General features: G+C 46.1%; 2 protein-coding genes across 3 annotated transcripts in view; one reads left to right on the top strand and one right to left on the bottom strand.

Moving 5' to 3' along the window:
* Window positions 1–5,011, top strand: part of LOC120049857 (transportin-3-like) — a 21,785-nt gene extending 16,774 nt beyond the window's left edge. For both annotated transcript variants that reach the window (XM_038996325.1, XM_038996326.1), the window contains 7 exons: window positions 1,772–1,888; window positions 1,998–2,092; window positions 2,313–2,469; window positions 2,721–2,888; window positions 3,182–3,294; window positions 3,918–4,009; window positions 4,184–5,011. In XM_038996325.1, the coding sequence (XP_038852253.1) occupies window positions 1,772–1,888; window positions 1,998–2,092; window positions 2,313–2,469; window positions 2,721–2,888; window positions 3,182–3,294; window positions 3,918–3,978 (711 nt within the window). In that variant the 3' untranslated portion in view covers window positions 3,979–4,009; window positions 4,184–5,011. The remainder of the gene's footprint in view (window positions 1–1,771; window positions 1,889–1,997; window positions 2,093–2,312; window positions 2,470–2,720; window positions 2,889–3,181; window positions 3,295–3,917; window positions 4,010–4,183) is intronic.
* LOC120049858 (interferon regulatory factor 5-like) lies at window positions 3,842–20,406 on the bottom strand. The gene is made up of 9 exons (XM_038996327.1): window positions 20,115–20,406; window positions 17,052–17,285; window positions 8,555–8,741; window positions 8,336–8,361; window positions 8,162–8,189; window positions 7,555–8,016; window positions 6,620–7,009; window positions 6,149–6,270; window positions 3,842–6,045 (listed from the first exon to the last, which is right to left on the bottom strand). The coding sequence occupies exons 2-9, from the start codon at window positions 17,226–17,228 to the stop codon at window positions 5,875–5,877; spliced, it is 1,563 nt and encodes a 520-aa protein (XP_038852255.1). The 5' UTR covers window positions 17,229–17,285; window positions 20,115–20,406; the 3' UTR covers window positions 3,842–5,874.
* Window positions 20,407–20,658: the final 252 nt, after the last annotated feature.

The following is a 20,658-nucleotide window of genomic DNA, read 5'->3' on the forward strand; positions in this document are numbered from 1 at the left end:
CAAATACTTCTTTATTACTAATGCGGTATTGTAAACACATTGTTTGTGGCCGGTGTTTGCTTGTTTTCAGACCTTTTTTTGTACAGCTTTGACAGTGCTACTGATAGTGGTGGCGCTTGGCTTGCACGTGCAAATTCGGAACACGCAACATTCTATAATAGAACTGTTATTTGACGTGTCAAATTAAAAGCTTATTTTACGGGTCAAGAAGTATTATTTTACGTGTCAAATAGTGTTGACGTGTATCTTTTTTGACATGCAAAGACCCAAACGGCGTTCCATAGTATGTCGTGAAGCTAATAGCAGTGACACTATTACTGTGTAACTCCGGTATGGCAACGTGTACCGGTACTCGACGAAAGCCATCACCCACGACAGAGAACGGTTGATTGTCAAGGGCAATGAATTCTATTATCTTGCCGTTAATTGATTTAGCATTTTAGTTGTCTCGCTGAAATTTTCTTACTCTTTCAAATGATTGCTTGACTTGTTGACTGTTCGATCCACACAGCAGACATTGTGGGCTAGGTTAGGATTGCAGTGTTGCACGTGTAGCGCAACATTTTACGTGGCGTCATTACGTCATGTACCTACATTATATAGGTATGCACGTCAGCTTTGACATCGGTTTTGCACATCGGCTTTAAACTAGACATCGGACTGATACCAATGTTAGTATTTTTAGCTAATATCTTCCGATATGTTCACCGATTCTTATTTTTAATATCGTGCATCCCTAGTTGTAATGTTGCAGGGTGGCCAACCCTCGTCCAGGAGAGCTACTGGGTGTGCAGGATTTTGCTCCAGCCCTACTCTAACACACCACATTGCTCAACAGGACCTTGATAAGCTGACTGGTGTTTGAGCAGGGTTGGCTAAAAAGCCTGTACACCCAGTAGTTCTCCAGATGGAGGGTTGACCGACCATGTGTTTTATATACGGTAGCATATCTGTGCAGTATTTTACTTGCTCAAGGCACAACGGCAGGAGATATAATACATGGGATCAGAGACCAGCAGCATTCCATTGTCAATACCAGTGATAATAATGAATGTTATTGGTAAAGTGGTTCCTTGCATCATACAACACAATTTTCAGACTTGAGCTTTCGGACAGGTAAAAATTCAGTCCCAAAAGATAATGTCAGGCCCTTGTCAGTGTGTGTACCAGGTGTAAAGATGTTAAATGTGTGGTGTTCCAGATGGTCAGTGTGTACCAGGTGTAAAGATGTTCAATGTGTGGTGTTCCAGATGGTCATTGTGTACCAGGTGTAAAGATGTTAAATGTGTGGTGTTCCAGATGGTCAGTGTGTACCAGGTGTAAAGATGTTAAATGTGTGGTGTTCCAGATGGTCAGTGTGTACCAGGTGTAAAGATGTTCAATGTGTGGTGTTCCAGATGGTTAGTGTGTAAAGATGTTAAATGTGTGGTGTTCCAGATGGTCATTGTGTACCAGGTGTAAAGATGTTAAATGTGTGGTGTTCCAGATGGTCAGTGTGTACCAGGTGTAAAGATGTTCAATGTGTGGTGTTCCAGATGGTTAGTGTGTAAAGATGTTAAATGTGTGGTGTTCCAGATGGTCATTGTGTACCAGGTGTAAAGATGTTCAATGTGTGGTGTTTCAGATGGTCAGTGTGTACCAGGTGTAAAGATGTTCAATGTGTGGTGTTCCAGATGGTCATTGTGTACCAGGTGTAAAGATGTTCAATGTGTGGTGTTCCAGATGGTCATTGTGTACCAGGTGTAAAGATGTTCAATGTGTGGTGTTTCAGATGGTCAGTGTGTATCAGGTGTATCCCCACTCCTGCTTCCTTTATCTGGGCAGCATCCTTGTGGATGAGTACGGCATGGAGGAAGGCTGCAGACAAGGTCTACTAGACATGCTACAGGTAGGACACACACCACTTTCATAGGTACTCATAGTTCACTGGAGTGGCAGTGGAACTCTGGTTGTTCTATTGGTTTTGAACTGACTTTGTCCCTTCTCGCTCCCCGTAGGCTCTGTGTATGCCCACCTTCCAGCTGTTGGAGCAGCCCAACGGTCTCCGTAACCACCCAGACACAGTAGATGACCTCTTCAGACTCGCCACCAGGTATGATCAACTGGAACACAGTTCAAACAGTTGCTCCGTTCCCTTGAAATAATAAGTTCACTTTTATATGTCAACTCAATGGGCTTTGTCTGAGTGGCAAGAATGAAAACTAACCATTGCTGGGGACCTGACACAGGCATAGTTGTTTTACAGCAGCATTCAGGTTATAAAGAAGATTCTCCCTCTTTCTTCCCTTCTCTCTCGCGTCTTCTCTCTGCAGGTTTGTCCAGCGTAGTCCCGTCACCCTGCTCAGCAGTGGCATCATCGTCCACATAATCCAGTGTGCTATCGCGGCCACCACACTGGACCACCGGGACGCTAACTGCAGCGTCATGAAGTTCGTCAGAGACCTCATCCACACGGGCGTCAGCAACGACGTGAGTCAGCCCCAACAAAGTCAATCTATTTCAACAGTCAATGTTTGTTTGTCTCTGTTGCAGAATCACTGATCTACAAATACATTTGTATCCCAAATTGTTCCTTATGTCATCAAGATTAGCAAACCTCGCCTTGCTCAAACTGACTCCCTCAAACATGGGGATTCACTGTCTGACGATCAACCAAAAGTCTCCTCTGAATAACAACAATCTGTCAGTTAGATTGTCATTTTTTTTTTTTTCCGTTGCAGCACGAGGATGACTTTGAGCTGCGAAAGCAGCTAATAGGCCAGGCCATGGGGCAGCACGGACAGCAGTTGGTCACCCAGCTCATGCACACATGCTGCTTCTGTCTGCCACCTTACACACTCCCCGATGTGGCTGAGGTGCTCTGGGAGATCATGGTGTTCGACAGGCCGGTGAGTCACACACGTATATTGACACACGCTCTTAGCTCTACCACTCCTGACAGTACTTGTACAATACATATTCAGTTGAAAGTACACATACTGTCTTCGACAGGTGCTCACTGTCATACCACAAGATGGCGCTAAGAGAATATCTTTCAACAGGGACCACAATTCATATTCACACACACTTCCAATGACATGAGCATGACGGCACTTTCCCTTGTGAGAAAGTGTTGTAGTACTACAATTGCATTACCTCCTGATGTGTGTTTGATGTTTAACGTTGCGGATATGTCTTCTAGACGTTCTGCCGCTGGCTGGAGAACGCGCTGAAGGGGCTTCCTAAGGAGACGTCAGGCGGGGCGTTGACAGTCACACACAAACAGCTCACAGACTTCCACAAGCAGGTCACCAGGTGAGCATATCACAACCACGCCCCTTCCATGCATCTCAAGTGTAATCTGGTGCATTCTTTTCTCCCAGAAATGATCTAACTAGCCACGTGTTGTCCTCATAGGTTCAAGAGTTATGTCAGGTGAAACTCTGGGTAGTAGCCGACTCCCTAGCTGTTTATGGGAAGAGCTTGTGTCACTGGGCATGCTCAAACAAGCTGCTCCTGCAGCAGTGGAACGCTGGAAAACCGGAGTAGGGAAACCTCATGGATTCCCTGCCACATGTTCAGGCTCGCCTAGAAGCATCCCTTTCCTGCCCCAGTTTTCCAGCGCTCCACCCTCCCTCACATAGTCTCTCTGAGGGAATGGGAGCTTCAGACAGACGACCGCTAGATAGTATTTCTCAGGGAGCACCTTGAGTTCACAGGAGTCTTGTGAGACAAACCGCATGCTCGACATGGGTTCATTTCAGTTCAGATTAATTTAAAGTGAACTTGAATAAATGGCGAGCATAAATTAATCAATTACTTTATTTTCTTATTTCATTTGAAATAACCTTTACCATGTAAATGCACCACATTAATAACGTTGCCCTTTTCTCGCTCTCCCCCTCTTCCTGCCACCCCCTCTTTCTCCATCTCTCCAGTGCGGAGGAGTGTAAGCAGGTGTGCTGGGCTATCCGGGAGTTCACCAGATTGTTCCGATAGCCACGCCCAAAGAGCTCTGCCAGAACACCAGGTTAGGCATCAACACAGAAACCCAAACAGCCCCCCCCCACTGGGATCTGCAGACTCATCTCACCTCATGTCTTTTAGATGGTTCCAAAAAAATATCTGATCGAATTTAGGTTGGCAAGTGTCAGTAACATCTCCATTGATTTCTTACTGTAATTTCATTGTTTTTCTTCCTCAGGTTAAATATTTTGGCGAACATTCAGAGGTGACGGCAAAAAGGCTGAAGACCGCAGCAGACGAGAATCTAAAGGGATCTCCTACTGGACAGATGGGCGGGATTTGGCACTGTGGAAAGCCAATCAAGACGCATCGCAAGGATTGGAGTGACAGGGTGAACCCGTAAACTAAATGCGCCTTCGACTTTGGCTGTGTGAGAAGAGACGCCCCCCCCCCTTCCGCTCCCCTGCCTCACTGTCGCCACAGTAACAGGAGGGTTGAAAGGGGGCGGGGCAGGGCGGCATGTCCGAGGAGGGAGAATTCACAGACTCAAAGAAATGGGATTAGTTCTGCGTCAGTTGGATTTCTACAGGATCCATCTTCAAAAAGAACAAGGGAAGGGGGAAAAAAACAAAGGATGTGCCTGGTTGCTAATCATAATGCATCAAAAAAAAGACTTGTATGTTTTTAAATTGAGAAATGATTTATTTTCATGGATGTGTCTTTAGAACTTTAACATGGTCTTGCTGTCGGTGCCATATAGAAAAATAAATAGCAAACCCACGAGGCCCTTCACAAAATGGTCACCACTGCTTTGTGGAGGCATTTAGGAAATGGTTGAAGGGAATGCTGGGAGATTTGGCGTCACCTTTTTAAACATGTTGGCTGGAGTTTTACTGTTCTCTATTACCAGGGAAGGAGAGTTGTGACAGGTCGAGTGGGACTCTGGCAAATAGTACATATTTTTTTTTTGTTCTTCCACCTCTGGCATCGTCCATTCTTGGAGGTAGACACCGTCGGCGTTGTAGCCATGTTGTGAACAACAATAAAAACGACCGTGAGGAACAAACGTGCCCTTGTCTGTATCATGTTTGTTCATATCAGATCCCTCAACCCCTAAAAGTAACCAGTTGGTCAAGGTGTTCTTTGTTGCAGAGCCACTAGTCTGTCAGACAACACATACACGCATTTGGAGTGCTATAGGTGTTTTCTACTTAGATGCCGACATGCATTCGTCTGGACATTTAAGTAGCTGCAACTCGGAAATATATCCGGAGACACTTCCACACAAGCCCCTACTTTTCCTCGATCCCATTCACACTAATCAAATTTCCAGTGAATGCGTGTAGAACTCCATAGAAGGGTGGTGAGTAATTTGCTGACCGGTTCACCCTCACGTCCATGTATGACCAGATTGCCTATGGAATCTGAGGGTGATGAGACAGTACAAGTGGATACTTTCACCCAAAGCCTTGACTTAAACACCCTCTGACAGTTGTTTTGGTCAAGGAATAAATTACCATATTCATTTAAAATAACATTGGCTTGCGTGTGTCACATTTCTGGCTCCATAGCATCCATGTCCATTCTTGAGAGAGCCAGTTAGTGTTGCAAAAGGAAAATGGATAGAAATTAGTGACACTTGGAGTAATATCTGCTACAACTATTAAAAAAATAATACTGCAATGGTATTTATTGAAATTCTAAAAAATAATTTAAGACATTGAGGATACAGCAGTCTGGATTTTGATGTAGAAGTAGTTCTGCCCAAGATACAGGGCTCTAGGCTGGATGAAGATTCCATTGAGGGAGGCTCAGGGTTGAAAGAAGGCTAATATCCCAACACACAAAACATTAAAGGCAGTTGAATAAGGTTGTCGAGGCCTTGATCCAGGACAGGCCCTGTTTAAGACCCAGCAAGAGGCCCCTGACTCAGGATCCCAGGCCATGCTGACTCTGGAGAAGCCTCTGGAGTTCCTTGAACTGCTCCACCGTCTGGTCCTTCAGGTCTGGGTTGGAGATCTGCAGCCGGATGCTGTCTGTGGACCAGGACATATCTCCAGAAAACATCTCTGTTAGGATCCGCGCCACCACTGGGACCACCTAGACATGAAATGGATGGAGGGTCCCTGTTATCATTTCATGTGTGTGTGTACTGTATCTGTCAATGATCAACAAGGGTATGGGGTCAATTTGTTCTGCTCACCTGCACAACGATGAGCTTCTTCTCCTTGGGTTTCCGTTGGTCTGGCCAGTCCTCCCCGAAGCAGAAGTAGAGCTCAAACGGTGGTGGGGTGGGAGTTTCACCCTTCTGGAACAAGATGAGCCCTGTTGTTGGTATGTGTGTGCATGAGAGGGAGAAATAAAGATTATCTCCTGTAATGCGATATCTGTTCTACAGCTAATCCATGTGGATGCCTGGGCTGTGCAACAATAGCAGTACAAGCAATAAGGTCTACTCAAGAGCTTACTCACAGAATGGATGAGCATGTGACTGAAATATTCAGAGAGCCTCAAGTTAACTGAAAAATCATGGCAACGGTGTCCAGCATTGTTGTTATTGAATCTCAAACGAAAAATAGGATGTTTTGAGGGATCATATGGGGATTCAAACACTATGAAACTTGTGCCTTAGATGACTAAAATACCCAGCAATAAAACGGATTGACTGACTCACCGTGCAGGAAGTTATTGAGGCTGAACACTTTGTACTTCCTCTCCCTCTCCATAGGGTTGGGTGGCCCCTGCTCGTCAATGCCCGGCCCAGACCAATACACCTTGCACTGACACAACCTGATAGCGTATATATCCTGCTCCCAGATCTCAAGGATCAGGCCTCGGTCCATCACATCCAGCAGGTGCTCTGTGTAGAACCGCTGCTTCTCGTTCTGGATGTCGGCCGAGCCAGGGAAGAGAACTTGGTTGAGGGTGACAGGGCCGAACAGGTCCACCTGCTCCGGGGTGGGCTCCAGGTGGCCGTAGTACAGCCGGCAGCCCTGGTGGTTACTCACCGTCAGGGAGCCCATCTTGCGACCCCGGTACAGGAACTTCATGTCTAGGTCAGTCACTGAAACCAGAGTCAAATAATGTAGTGTTAGATTAATTGTGGGCACTTCAAAAAGTCATCATTGAATAAAGCTCTTTCTAATCATGCCCAATAGTATTCTGATACCAAGTTATCATAAGACTGAAAAGGGGTGAGAATCAATGAATAACACATTACCGCTTTAGCTATTAAAAGGGCAAAACTCGATTTTGCCTATTCCAATTAACTACAGAACCCGTCTTACCATCCCCCACACCTTCAGACAGCTGGCAGTGTGTTCCATTTGATGGGTGTGACAGGCACGTATTCCAGACTACTACACTAATGCCCGATTGACTCATTCGATGAATTATAGGCTATTGGAGGCAACTGTTCTGAGTGAATGTATTGCAATACCAAATAAAGTTGACACCCTGTTTTTATGGTAGGGGAATTACAATGAATGATTTTTTGGATAACATGCAAGGAACTATTGCATTAGTGCCTGACTGCCAAAGTAAATCCATTGTACATAAAGCAGTATTCTTCTCAACACAGCATGGACCTATAGGTTCTATTCCACTCACATGGCAGGCTGTTCAGCAGGTCATATTTGTAGGGTGGCACCGCCTGCCCTTCTTCCTGGTTCTGGACTCCTGACATGGCCTCCATGGGGGCGGCACCTGGGTTAGGGGCAACCAGAGCCACAGACGCAGCAGAAGGAACCATGGGGGACATCTCAGTGACCACAGGAGGCTGCATGCTCCCTCCACCCATCCCCAGGCTGTTGGAGGGTCCTACGGGTCCAGGGTGCACAAAGACCCCATGTTCCAACTTCACCACCAATGGAACGTCGGCAGAAAACTCCGGGGGAGCCATGGTTGGCTGAGGGAGATGCGCTGCCATGGTAATGCTCCCGTTGGGATTGGAGTACATAGGGGTGTGGTGGGGGGTGCCATATATGTCATTGAGAGGGGAGCTGAAGGGAATGTCTATCCTATGTGCAGTAGGGAATGCCTGAAAACTGTGTGGGTCACTAATTCTGGGGTCTGAGAGAGACAGGAGGACAAACACACACTTAAGACATTGCATAATTTCAATAGTGACACATTTCAAACGGTTAACCTTTCAAGCGATTTCTGCCTAATTCACCCATGGCTCAGTAGCAAAGGTGTATTGACAGTATACACTTACCAATGGAGAGACCAACAATATTCGGCATCTGAAAAAGACACGTTTTAATGTTTATGTAAAAAAACTGATATATGGGAATTGTTCTCAGATTGTTTTGAGATATCTCAGAACAACCTGAAAAATGTGGTAACACATTGTTCTGAAATAATGGAAAAGTAATTGTCTACACCTTACCTCCTCATCATCTTCATCAACTGTGTCTGAAACCAAATCAAAAGGAATATGCCATCAACATGGGGGAGAAAATCTCATTAATTTCACAAAACATTAATATCTGAGGTTAGACAAGTTCAACAAAGTTATTCTAAAAGAACTCATTTAAATTCAAAGACAGACAATCAGATAGGAGTTACAAAGCTGCCAATGAGCCTGCATGCTTACACACACTCTTACCTCCGTTGCAGGGCTGGTCACAGACCTCGTAGATCTTGTAGGGCTGGACGGGTGTCTCCTTGGTGCCGTCGTATTTCAGTTTGAACTCCCGGCTCTTGTTGAGGGCACAGCGCAGGTTGGCCTTCCACTTGGCAGGGTCAGGCTCATCCAGACCCTCCTGGTACTTCCCTGTCTCCAGAGCCCAGGCCTGGGGGAAGAGAGGGGTAGGCAAGGAGGAGAATGAGTTTACATTTTAATGAATGGGAGAAGGGGTCACATCTGGATGGAATCAAATGGGTGAGGGTTAAATTAAATTCAAATCAATATATTTTATTCATCCCCATGGGGCAATTATTAAGGGTAGCAGTGCCAATTGAAGTGCCATGGAACAAATGACGAATAAACAATTTAATTTCGGCATTATGTGCCTGTAAAAAGTTGGCCACTGCAGAGCTTTTAACTCTGTTGTTTCATAAGCTTACAGGGGTCATGGTTGGGTTACTGCACTGCCATTAACCAACCACATTAATCACAACTAGGGTGCATTCAGAAAGTATTCAGACGCCTTGACTTTTTCCACACTTTGTTACGTTACAGCCTTATTCTAAAATGGACTAAATAGTTTCCCCCCCTCATCAATCTACACACAATACCCCATAATGACAACCCAAAAACAGGTGTTTAGAAATTGTAGCAGAAATATTACATTTACATAAGTATTCAGACCCTTCACTCAATACCTTTTTGAAGCACCTTTGGCAGCGATTACAGCCTCAAGTCTCCTTGGGTATGACGCTACAAGGTTGGCACACCTGTATTTGGGGAGTTTCTCCCATTATTCTCTGCAGATCCTCTCAAGCTCTGTCAGGTTGGATGGGTAGCGTCGCTGCACAGCCATTTTCATGTCTCTCCAGAGATGTTCGATTGGGTTCAAGTCCGGGCTCTGGATGGGCCACTCAAGGACATTCAGAAACTTGTCCCGAAGCCACTCCTGCGTTGTCTTGGCTGTGTGCTTAGGGTTGTTGTCCTGTTGGAAGTTGAACCTTCACCCCAGTCTGAGGTGCTGGTTTTCATCAAGGATCTCTCTGTACTTTGCTCCGTTCATCCTTCCCTCGATCCTGACTAGTCTCACAGTCCCCGCCGCTGATAAACATCCCCACAGCATGATGCTGCCACCACAATGCTTCACCACAGGAATAGTGCCAGGTTTCCTCCTGATGTGACGCTTGGCATTCAGGCCAGAATATTCTTGTTTCTCATGGTCTGAGTCCTTTAGGTGTCTTTTGGCAAACTCCAAGTGGGCTACCATGTGCCTTTTACTGAGGAGTGGCTTCCATCTGGCCACTCTACCATAAAGGCCAGATTGGTGGAGTGCTGCAGTGAAGGTTGTCCTTCTGGAAGGTTCACCCATTTCCAGTGGCGTGCCGTGGGCCTGGGGCCTGGGCCTTCAGTGAGGTACTACACAGTCCCACCCTAATTAATCCACCTCTTATTACCATCATTATGATGCCATGGCTCTAGACACTATACATTTAGACAGAAACGCAGTATAACCAGGCGTTGCGTCACCTTGAAATTGACAAATTGACATTTTTGGGTAAACAGTGTTTACCCAAAAACATGACACAATCAATGAGTCTTTTCAATATTTCCCTTCACCTTTTCATTGTGCAGCTGCGTTGCCCTGCACGCTTGTTCGTTGAGCTGTAGATCCACTCCGGTGTCCCCAAAAGTTTTCAAAAGCACCATTGCTTGTAAGTACCCAGCCGTACTTTGGTGTCTCGTTGCTGCCTTGGTTAGACAACTCAAGTTGGCAAAGCCAGTGTGGCTCCAAACACCAAATCGATCACTTACAAATAATAGGCATTCCCAGCAGTACAGTTTGCAGTGCTTCTCGGAGCCATAGCGCTCGTAGTTGGAACTTTGAAAGTGGCGAGCGAACGAACCCCTTTCCCGCCTGTGACAGGCTTTGTAGCGTCGGCGTCGGGCGACCTCTCCTTACAATGTCTAACTTTTCTTGAAAAGTTCGTCTTGAGAATGGCGTTATAATTATATCCTCGACCAAATCGATATCTTCTCCTCCTTCCGCCATTGTGGGTTGAAAAAACAGCTTAGTAGTACGCAAATTAATTTGTTTATCAAATTCAGTTTCCTAGATCTGCATAGACCTGCCCATAGGACCTGCCTCTCAATATTGGTAATCCAATCAAAAGACGTGCACGCACTACGCCTGCTAGCTGGCTCCTGTGTAACACTGGAGCCAGCCAGCAGGCGTACAATAGCCAACTCTAAAGCTGATTGGTTGACACTAAATTTTCATTTCCATTCACTATAAGCTACAAGCGCCCGCACTGTTGATTCTGAAGGCCTGAGGGCAGATTTTAGACCCCTGGCAACACATGATGGCTGAATATGATTGGATAAAAGATCTAACATAAAGACCAGCCCTCCAAATCTCAACCTGGGGCTGGAAGCAGTGCAACCAAGAGGAAAGCTATGAAATGAAGAGTATAACTCTTACTCTGGGGAATAATTTAATACATATTTGTGGGAAAATATATTTAAAAAAAAATTATATTCTGATGATGTTTAGGCCAGCAGAGAAGGCCTTGCTGGCCCTGACGGCCCACCACTGCCCATTTCCACAAAGGAACTCTCTGGAGCTCTGTCAGAGTGATCATCGGGTTCTTGGTCACACCTCTAACTAAGGCCGTTCTCCCCCGATTGCTCTGTTTTGCCGGGCGGGCAGCTCTAGGAAGAGTATTGGGGGTTCCAAACTTCTTCCATTTAAGAATGATGGCCACTGTGTTCTTGTGCTGCAGAATTTTTTTGGTACACTTCCTAGGATACACCGGAGCTCAATTTCGAGTCTCATAGCAAAGGGTCTGAATACTAATGTAAATAAGGTATTTCTGGTTTTTTATATATTTTTTTATACATTTGCAAAAATGTCTAAAAATGTTTTGCTTTGTCATTATGGGGTATTGGTGTAGATTGATAAGGAAAAAAATATTTTTATACATTTTAGAATAAAGCTGTAACGTAATAAAATGTGCAAAAAGGGGTCTGAATACTTTCCAAATGCACTGTAAATGGAGAACAGGGTAATGGCTAATGAGGAAATGACTCCAGCCAAAAGTATGTCTGAGGCAGGGAGTAGGCGATTACTGCTGTTGGTGCAGTGGATATCATGCGGACATCCTTATACACGAGGTCAGTAACCACCCAGAGAGGTTTGACACTAGAGAAGCAGTGGAAATGAAACTAAGGCTCTTTCAGTTCACTAAAACAGTTGATGCATTTTCCGCTGAATGGGATAAGGAAGTGTGTGGGTGACAAACAAAAAGAAACATCCCTTTTTCAGGACCCTGTCTTTCAAAGATCATTTGTAAAAATCCAAATAAGTTCACAGACCTTCATTGTAAAAGGTTTAAACACTGATTCCCATGCTTGTTCAATGAACTATAAACAATTAATGAACATGCACCTGTGGAACGGTCGTTAAGACACTAACAGCTTACAGACGGTAGGCAATTAAGGTCACAGTTATGAAAACTTAGGACACTAAAGAGGCCTTTCTACTGACTCTGAAAACACCAAAAGAAAGATGCACAGGGTCCCTGCTCATCTGCACAAACGTGCCTTAGGCATGCTGCAAGGAGGCATGAGGACTGCAGATATTTTCGTCCTAGTCAACACTGCTAGCTAGCCAGCAGCTAGCAGCTAGCCAACGTCTACCGTCTACCGAATTGCAGCACTGTAGAAACTATTACATTACAACGGAACGACTTGATTAGTGTAGTGTTAGCTGGCTACATAGTTGTCTTTGCTGTCTTTGTATCCAAGATAATTGTGTAGTTAGAGTAATTGTCAAGGTTACCTAGCCAGTTACCGAGGCTACCTAGCCAGCTACACTTTCAAACTAAGTCAACAACGCAGCCACTGCTAGCTAGCCTACTCCACCAGCCAGCAGCACTATCATTTTAGTCAATAAGATTTTTTGCAACGTAAGCTTAACTTTCTGAACATTTGAGACGTGTAGTCCACTTGTCATTCCAATCTCCTTTGCATTAGCGTAGCCTCTTCTGTAGCCTGTCAACTATGTGTCTGTCTATCCCTCTTCTCTCCTCTCTGCACAGACCATACAAACGCTTCACACCGCGTGGCCGCCGCCACTCTAACCTGGTGGTCCCAGCGCGCACGACCCACGTGGAGTTCCAGGTCTCCGGCAGCCTCTGGAACTGCCGATCTGCGGCCAACAAGGCAGAGTTCATCTCAGCCTATGCTTCCCTCCAGTCCATCGACTTCTTGGCACTGACGGAAACATGGATTACCACAGATAACACTGCTACTCCTACTGCTCTCTCCTCGTCTGCCCACGTGTTCTCGCACACCCCGAGAGCCTCTGGTCAGCGGGGTGGTGGCACTGGGATCCTCATCTCTCCCAAGTGGACATTCTCTCTTTCTCCCCTGACCCATCTGTCTATCGCCTCCTTTGAATTCCATGCTGTCACAGTTACCAGCCCTTTCAAGCTTAACATCCTTATCATTTATCGCCCCCCAGGTTCCCTTGGAGAGTTCATCAATGAGCTTGACGCCTTGATAAGTTCCTTTCCTGAGGATGGCTCACCTCTCACAGTACTGGGTGACTTTAACCTCCCCACGTCTACCTTTGACTCATTCCTCTCTGCCTCCTTCTTTCCACTCCTCTCCTCTTTTGACCTCACCCTCTCACCTTCCCCCCCTACTCACAAGGCAGGCAATACGCTTGACCTCATCTTTACTAGATGCTGTTCTTCCACTAATCTCATTGCAACTCCCCTCCAAGTCTCCGACCACTACCTTGTATCCTTTTCCCTCTCGCTCTCATCCAACACTTCCCACACTGCCCCTACTCGGATGGTATCGCGCCGTCCCAACCTTCGCTCTCTCTCCCCCGCTACTCTCTCCTCTTCCATCCTATCATCTCTTCCCTCTGCTCAAACCTTCTCCAACCTATCTCCTGATTCTGCCTCCTCAACCCTCCTCTCCTCCCTTTCTGCATCCTTTAACTCTCTATGTCCCCTATCCTCCAGGCCGGCTCGGTCCTCCCCTCCTGCTCCGTGGCTCGACGACTCATTGCGAGCTCACAGAACAGGGCTCCGGGCAGCCGAGCGGAAATGGAGGAAAACTCGCCTCCCTGCGGACCTGGCATCCTTTCACTCCCTCCTCTCTACATTCTCCTCTTCTGTCTCTGCTGCTAAAGCCACTTTCTACCACTCTAAATTCCAAGCATCTGCCTCTAACCCTAGGAAGCTCTTTGCCACCTTCTCCTCCCTCCTGAATCCTCCTCCCCCTCCCCCCTCCTCCTCCCTCTCTGCGGATGACTTCGTCAACCATTTTGAAAAGAAGGTCGACGACATCCGATCCTCGTTTGCTAAGTCAAACGACACCGCTGGTTCTGCTCACACTGCCCTACCCTGTGCTTTGACCTCTTTCTCCCCTCTCTCTCCAGATGAAATCTCGCGTCTTGTGACGGCCGGCCGCCCAACAACCTGCCCGCTTGACCCTATCCCCTCCTCTCTTCTCCAGGCCATTTCCGGAGACCTTCTCCCTTACCTCACCTCGCTCATCAACTCATCCTTGACCGCTGGCTACGTCCCTTCCGCCTTCAAGAGAGCGAGAGTTGCACCCCTGCTGAAAAAACCTACACTCGATCCCTCCGATGTCAACAACTACAGACCAGTATCCCTTCTTTCTTTTCTCTCCAAAACTCTTGAACGTGCCGTCCTTGGCCAGCTCTCCTGCTATCTCTCTCAGAATGACCTTCTTGATCCAAATCAGTCAGGTTTCAAGACTAGTCATTCAACTGAGACTGCTCTTCTCTGTGTCACGGAGGCGCTCCGCACTGCTAAAGCTAACTCTCTCTCCTCTGCTCTCATCCTTCTAGAAATATCGGCTGCCTTTGATACAGTGAACCATCAGATCCTCCTCTCCACCCTCTCCGAGTTGGGCATCTCCGGCGCGGCCCACGCTTGGATTGCGTCCTACCTGACAGGTCGCTCCTACCAGGTGGCGTGGCGAGAATCTGTCTCCGCACCACGTGCTCTCACCACTGGTGTCCCCCAGGGCTCTGTTCTAGGCCCTCTCCTATTCTCGCTATACACCAAGTCACTTGGCTCTGTCATATCCTCACATGGTCTCTCCTATCATTGCTATGCAGACGACACACAATTAATCTTCTCCTTTCCCCCTTCTGATAACCAGGTGGCGAATCGCATCTCTGCATGTCTGGCAGACATATCAGTGTGGATGACGGATCACCACCTCAAGCTGAACCTCGGCAAGACGGAGCTGCTCTTCCTCCCGGGGAAGGACTGCCCGTTCCATGATCTCGCCATCACGGTTGACAACTCCATTGTGTCCTCCTCCCAGAGTGCTAAGAACCTTGGCGTGATCCTGGACAACACGCTGTCGTTCTCAACTAACATCAAGGCGGTGACCCGTTCCTGTAGGTTCATGCTCTACAACATTCGCAGAGTACGACCCTGCCTCACACAGGAAGCGGCGCAGGTCCTAATCCAGGCACTTGTCATCTCCCGTCTGGACTACTGCAACTCGCTGTTGGCTGGGCTCCCTGCCTGTGCCATTAAACCCCTACAACTCATCCAGAACGCCGCAGCCCGTCTGGTGTTCAACCTTCCCAAGTTCTCTCACGTCACCCCGCTCCTCCGCTCTCTCCACTGGCTTCCAGTTGAAGCTCGCATCCGCTACAAGACCATGGTGCTTGCCTACGGAGCTGTGAGGGGAACGGCACCTCCGTACCTTCAGGCTCTGATCAGGCCCTACACCCAAACAAGGGCACTGCGTTCATCCACCTCTGGCCTGCTCGCCTCCCTACCTCTGAGGAAGTACAGTTCCCGCTCAGCCCAGTCAAAACTGTTCGCTGCTCTGGCACCCCAATGGTGGAACAAACTCCCCCACGACGCCAGGTCAGCGGAGTCAATCACCACCTTCCGGAAACAACTGAAACACCACCTCTTTAAGGAATACCTAGGATAGGATAAAGTAATCCTTCTAACCCCCCCCCCCCCCCCCCCCCCCCCCCCCTTAAAAGAGTTAGATGCACTATTGTAAAGTGGTTGTTCCACTGGATATCATAAGGTGAATGCACCAACTTGTAAGTCGCTCTGGATAAGAGCGTCTGCTAAATGACTTAAATGTACATGTAAATGTAATGTGGCCAGGGCAATAAATTGCAATGTCCATACTGTGAGACGCATAAGACAGCACTACAGGGAGACAGGACGGACAGCTGATAGTCCTCGCAGTGGCAGACCACATGTAACAACACCTGCACAGGATCGGTACATCCGAACATCACACCTGCGGGACAGGTACAGGATGGCAACAACTGCCCGAGTTACACAAGGAACGCACAATCCCTCCATCAGTGCGTAGATTGTCCGCAATAGGCTGAGAAAGGCTGGACTGAGGGCTTGTAGACCTGTTGTTAGGCAGGTCCTCACCAGACATCACCGGCAACAACGTCGCCTATGGGCACAAACCCACCATCGCTGGACCAGACAGGACTGACAAAAAGGTGCTCTTCACTGACGAGTCGCAGTTTTGTCTCACTAGGGGTGATGGTCGGATTCGCGTTTATCGTCGAAGGAATGAGCGTTACACCGAGGTCTGTACTCTGGAGCGGGATTGATTTGGAGGTGGAGGGTCCGTCATGGCCTGGGGTGGTGTGTCACAGCATCATCGGACTGTGCTTGTTGTCATTGCAGGGAATCTCAACGCTGTGCGTTACAGGGAAGACATCCTCCTCCCTCATGTGGTACCCTTCCTGTAGGCTCATCCAGCATGACAATGCCACAAGCCATACTGCTTGTTCTGTGCGTGATTTCCTGCAAGACAGGAATGTCAGTGTTCTGCCATGGCCAGCGAAGAGCACAGATCTCAATCCCATTGAGCACGTCTGGGGCCTGTTGGATCGGAGAGTGAGGGCTAGGGCCATTCCCACCAGAAATGTCTGGGAACTTACAGGTGCCTTGGTGGAAGAGTGGGGTAATATCTCACAGCAAGAACTGGCAAATCTGGTGCAAATCTGACACATTATTCAATTTCTGTTAGTCACATGTCTGTGGAACTTGTTCAGTTTATGTCTTAGTTGTTGAATCTTATGTTCCTACAAATATTTACACATGTTAAGTTTGCTATAAATAAACGCAGTTGACAGTGAGATGACATTTCTTTTTTTGCTGTGTTTAGTAACGTAGTTCCTTAGAAATACTTTTTGAAATGTGCTACTTGAAGTTCAGGGAGTAATGTCTGTGCTGTTTTGATTAAACACTTCTGAAAATGGTTTAGCTTTTGACAAATGTCTGTTCCTCAACTTGCCAGTAGTGATCAAAGAAAAAGTAGATCTAAGACAAAACTTTGATCTAACTACAGTTTGATATCCAAATGACGGCATACAGAGTTTAAGTATTCAGATCTGTCATGCCATTCTCAGCATGGACCCCCCTCTCACCTTGAAGATGGTGTTCTCTTCCTCAGAGGTGGGCAGGTGTCTTGTGGCGTGTCTCCAGGGGATCTGGAAGATCCGGTGGTCCGGGCTGAGCCACTGCAGGCCAGGGTACCTCCCGCTGTTCACCTGGGCTAACAGCCAGGGCTTTAGGCGGATCCTCCGAGGCTGCGCACTCATCATGGGGCAGAGCACCACACAGGGAGGAGAAAGGGGCTTCAGAGGGGGTGAGTGAAGAGGCTGGAAAGGTGAAGGGAAAAGTAATGGTTAAGATGGGTGATGGGGCACTGGGGGTAGGGGAGAGAGTGGGCACTGAGGGAGTGTCTTGAAGCGTGATACGAGAGTAATGGTTCAGATGGGTGATGAGGCAATGGGGGTAAGGTGGGGAGGGTTGAAAGAAGATACTCCCTACCATTTGCAGTAAGAGGGCTGGGGAAAATGGAGAGAGAGGATGGGTGGGGAAAAGAGAGGTACGAGGGTGGAGAGAGTAGTAAACAACTCCGTTTTTATTTATAGTGACAACAGGCCTGTTTAGGAAATGATCTGCTGAGAAAAAAATAAAAGTGCTCTGTGGCTGAAGGATACAGATCAAAAACACTTCCAAGGCAATAAAAAACAACATTATAGAGTTTGGCGAATTAACATACATCATGTAACAGTTGTAGACTATTCCTTAATCCTTTACGCCATTTCACGACAGTACCAAATTTGCTTTTGTCATCCTAAAATGTTGGATTTGATACTATGACAACAAGCCTAGGCCCTCCGGGCACAGATGCAGAGTCCACTGTCACACAAGTGTATTGTATGAGATCACAGAGGATCATATGAACACAGAGGAATGCAGGTAACTCTTTTACAGCCAAAGACTAACTTCTGTATCAAGCAGCACATCAGAGGCAAATACAAGGCCAGCTTGCATTTTCCTCTGGAGGCGCTGAGACAAACTAATGTATCTGGATAGAATATGGCCTCTTCCCGAGGCTCCCACACATGTCCTTCTGAACCCTTGTACCAACACACAAGTTGAAAAAGGCAATGTAACTTTAAGGAGTATGTTACACAGAACAACAGCTGGGTGCAGAGGCGTCATGCCCATAGGGGGCACAGGGGCACGTGCCCCCTCAGATTTGTCCTGTTTAGTTTTGGCTTTAAACAGTCCAGATAGATTCCCAATTTTCCAACCTCATAACTAGCTTCCAATAAGTTATTTCAGGCTATCAATCAAATTATAGTAGCTAGCTTGTCTATCTAGCTTAGCTGGCATGCCTGCTGGCAAGGTTGTTAAGAATTTAGAAAGGCAAGCAATAACTAAATGTATTGAATAAGACTCACATTCCTTTTAATCTTCTACCCAGATTCATTCATTCATGCATGCATATATATATATTTTTACAGAATTAAGAATAATGATTATGGCTCTATAGATTGCAGGAAAATGCTGTTTCAGGTGTTTGAAAATGATAAATTCTCCAACTTGCAGACAGGGGGGACTAGGCCCCCTCTGGAGCACACCCCAGCCATCCTTGCATACTTTGTGCCCCCTTAGATTTTGGGGTGCATGACACCCCTCGCTGGGTGAACTGAGATGTCTTGTGATGCAGTACACAACCACACATTTATTTTGAGTTATTCATTCAACACTTTGTGAATGAAAAACATGTCATGCTATAGGCTCCCACCCAGTGAGCAGAGGTGGTGAGGTGAAAATTGAGTTGGACTTAATTCACAAGGAATGAGTGAATAACAGGTGGCAGAGTCAAAGCTCAATGGGATTCAACTATAAGCACTTCAGCAATACATAATGAATTGCCTTTATACCGGTAGGACCCTATGCACTTTTTGCTGGTGCTTAAAGCACTTTACATTGTACGGTGCCTTCAGAAATTATTCACGCCCCTTTACTTTTTCCACATTTTGTTGTGGATTTAATTGTCTTTTTCTCTCTCAACGATCTACAAAAAATACTGTAATGTCAAAGTGGAAGAAAAATTCAAACATTATTTTTTTTTAAATGAAGAAAAAATCCAAATACATAAGTATTCAACCCCCGAGTCAATACATGTTAGAACCACCTTTGGCAGCGATTACAGCTGTGAGTCTTTCTGGGTACGTCTCTAAGAGCTTTGCACACCTGGATTGTACAATATTTGCACACATTCTTTTCATTCTTCAAGCTCTGTCAAGTTGTTGTTGATCATTGCTAGACAGTAATTTTCAAGTCTTGCCATAGATTTTTAAGCCAATTTAAGTCAAAACTGTAACTAGGTCTCTCAGGAACATTCAATGTTGTCTTGATAAGCAACTCCAGTGTATATTTTGCCTTGTGTTTTAGGTTATTGTGCTGCTGAAAGGTGCATTTGTCTCTGTCTGTTGGAGAGCAAACTGAAGCAGGTTTTCCTCTAGGATTTTGCCTGTAATTAGCTCTATTCCTGGTCTTTTTATAACACCCCAAAAAACTCCCTAGTCCTTGCCGATGACAAGCATACCCATAACATAATCCAGCCACCACCATGCTTGAAAATATGAAGAGTGGTACTCAGTGATGTGTTGTATTTGCCCCAAACATTGCCCCAAACATATTCAGGACATCGATTTTGTTTGTGCAGTTTTACTTTAGTGCTTTATTGCAAACAGGATGCACATTTTGGATCATTTTTATTTTGTACAAGCTTCCTTCTTTTCACTCTGTCATTTAGGTTAGTATTGTGGAGTAACCACAATGTTGGTGGAGACAAGGTGGGGATAAAAAGGGGACTTCCCATTAGTTTCAAGAACTTAATAATTGCACAAGTCTGGATTCTATTGTCTAGACTCCATAGATAGTATGTTTAAGTGAAAATTGTTTTAAAACAGGAATAGGTTTACTAGGTTTCATTCAGGGTGTGCAGAAGAGGCAGGTTGAGAGAAACAAATGAAAATAAAGCGACAAAAGCTGAAAATAGGCCGCCTGACACCGACATGAGTATGTACACAATCTTCAAAAGATGAGTTAATCGGTCTGAAAACAATCTCATTCGGCTACTATAGTTGTCTTAGGAAACAAGTACAACTTTAAACGGCACCCACCTTTTTTAACGATAGGTCTTCTCCACAAAATGATTTCGCTCCCTTGTATCGAAGAGTTCTAGTACGCTGACTGTAGGGATCCCTCCTTCCACAAACAGAAACCGGCCAGGCAGAGAGTATGCGCGCTGCCACAGGTAAGCTTTTACTAGGTAGGCTAACTGACAAAAACCTTGCCAAACACCGTCACAAGTTCAATGAGTGTGTGGGAGAATGACATTCAGAAAGTCCAAGGCTTATTCAGAAAACTTTCCACAAACAGCGGCCAAACATGATTTGAGGTTAAACATGAACAAACGTGGTGCCACCCTACCGGTTGATAGACAGTGCTCTAAAGTAGAGAGAAGTAATATGCACACATTGTTTCATTTTCGATAGGCTCCTAGTACTAGCCTAGTGGTTGTAAGATGTATCTATTTTCAGTGGTGTAAAAAGTACCCAATTGTCATACTTGAGTAAACGTAAAGATACCTTATAGAAAAGGACCCAAGTAAAAGTGAAAGTCACCCAGTAAAATACTATTGAGTAAAAGTCTAAATGTATTTGG

This window comes from Salvelinus namaycush, chromosome 6 (genome assembly GCF_016432855.1).
Source record: "Salvelinus namaycush isolate Seneca chromosome 6, SaNama_1.0, whole genome shotgun sequence".
Lineage (NCBI taxonomy): Eukaryota > Metazoa > Chordata > Actinopteri > Salmoniformes > Salmonidae > Salvelinus > Salvelinus namaycush.

Bases quoted from the DNA above. Each gene is read 5' to 3' on its own strand.
- LOC120049858 (XM_038996327.1), bottom strand. From the start codon at position 17,228: ATGATGAGTGCGCAGCCTCGGAGGATCCGCCTAAAGCCCTGGCTGTTA. The intron at 7,010-7,554 runs GTGAGTGGAATA...CTCTGGTTTCAG, and splicing joins CCTGCTGAACAGCCTGCCAT to TGACTGACCTAGACATGAAG. The intron at 6,046-6,148 runs GTGAGCAGAACA...TTTCATGTCTAG, and splicing joins AGAAGCTCATCGTTGTGCAG to GTGGTCCCAGTGGTGGCGCG.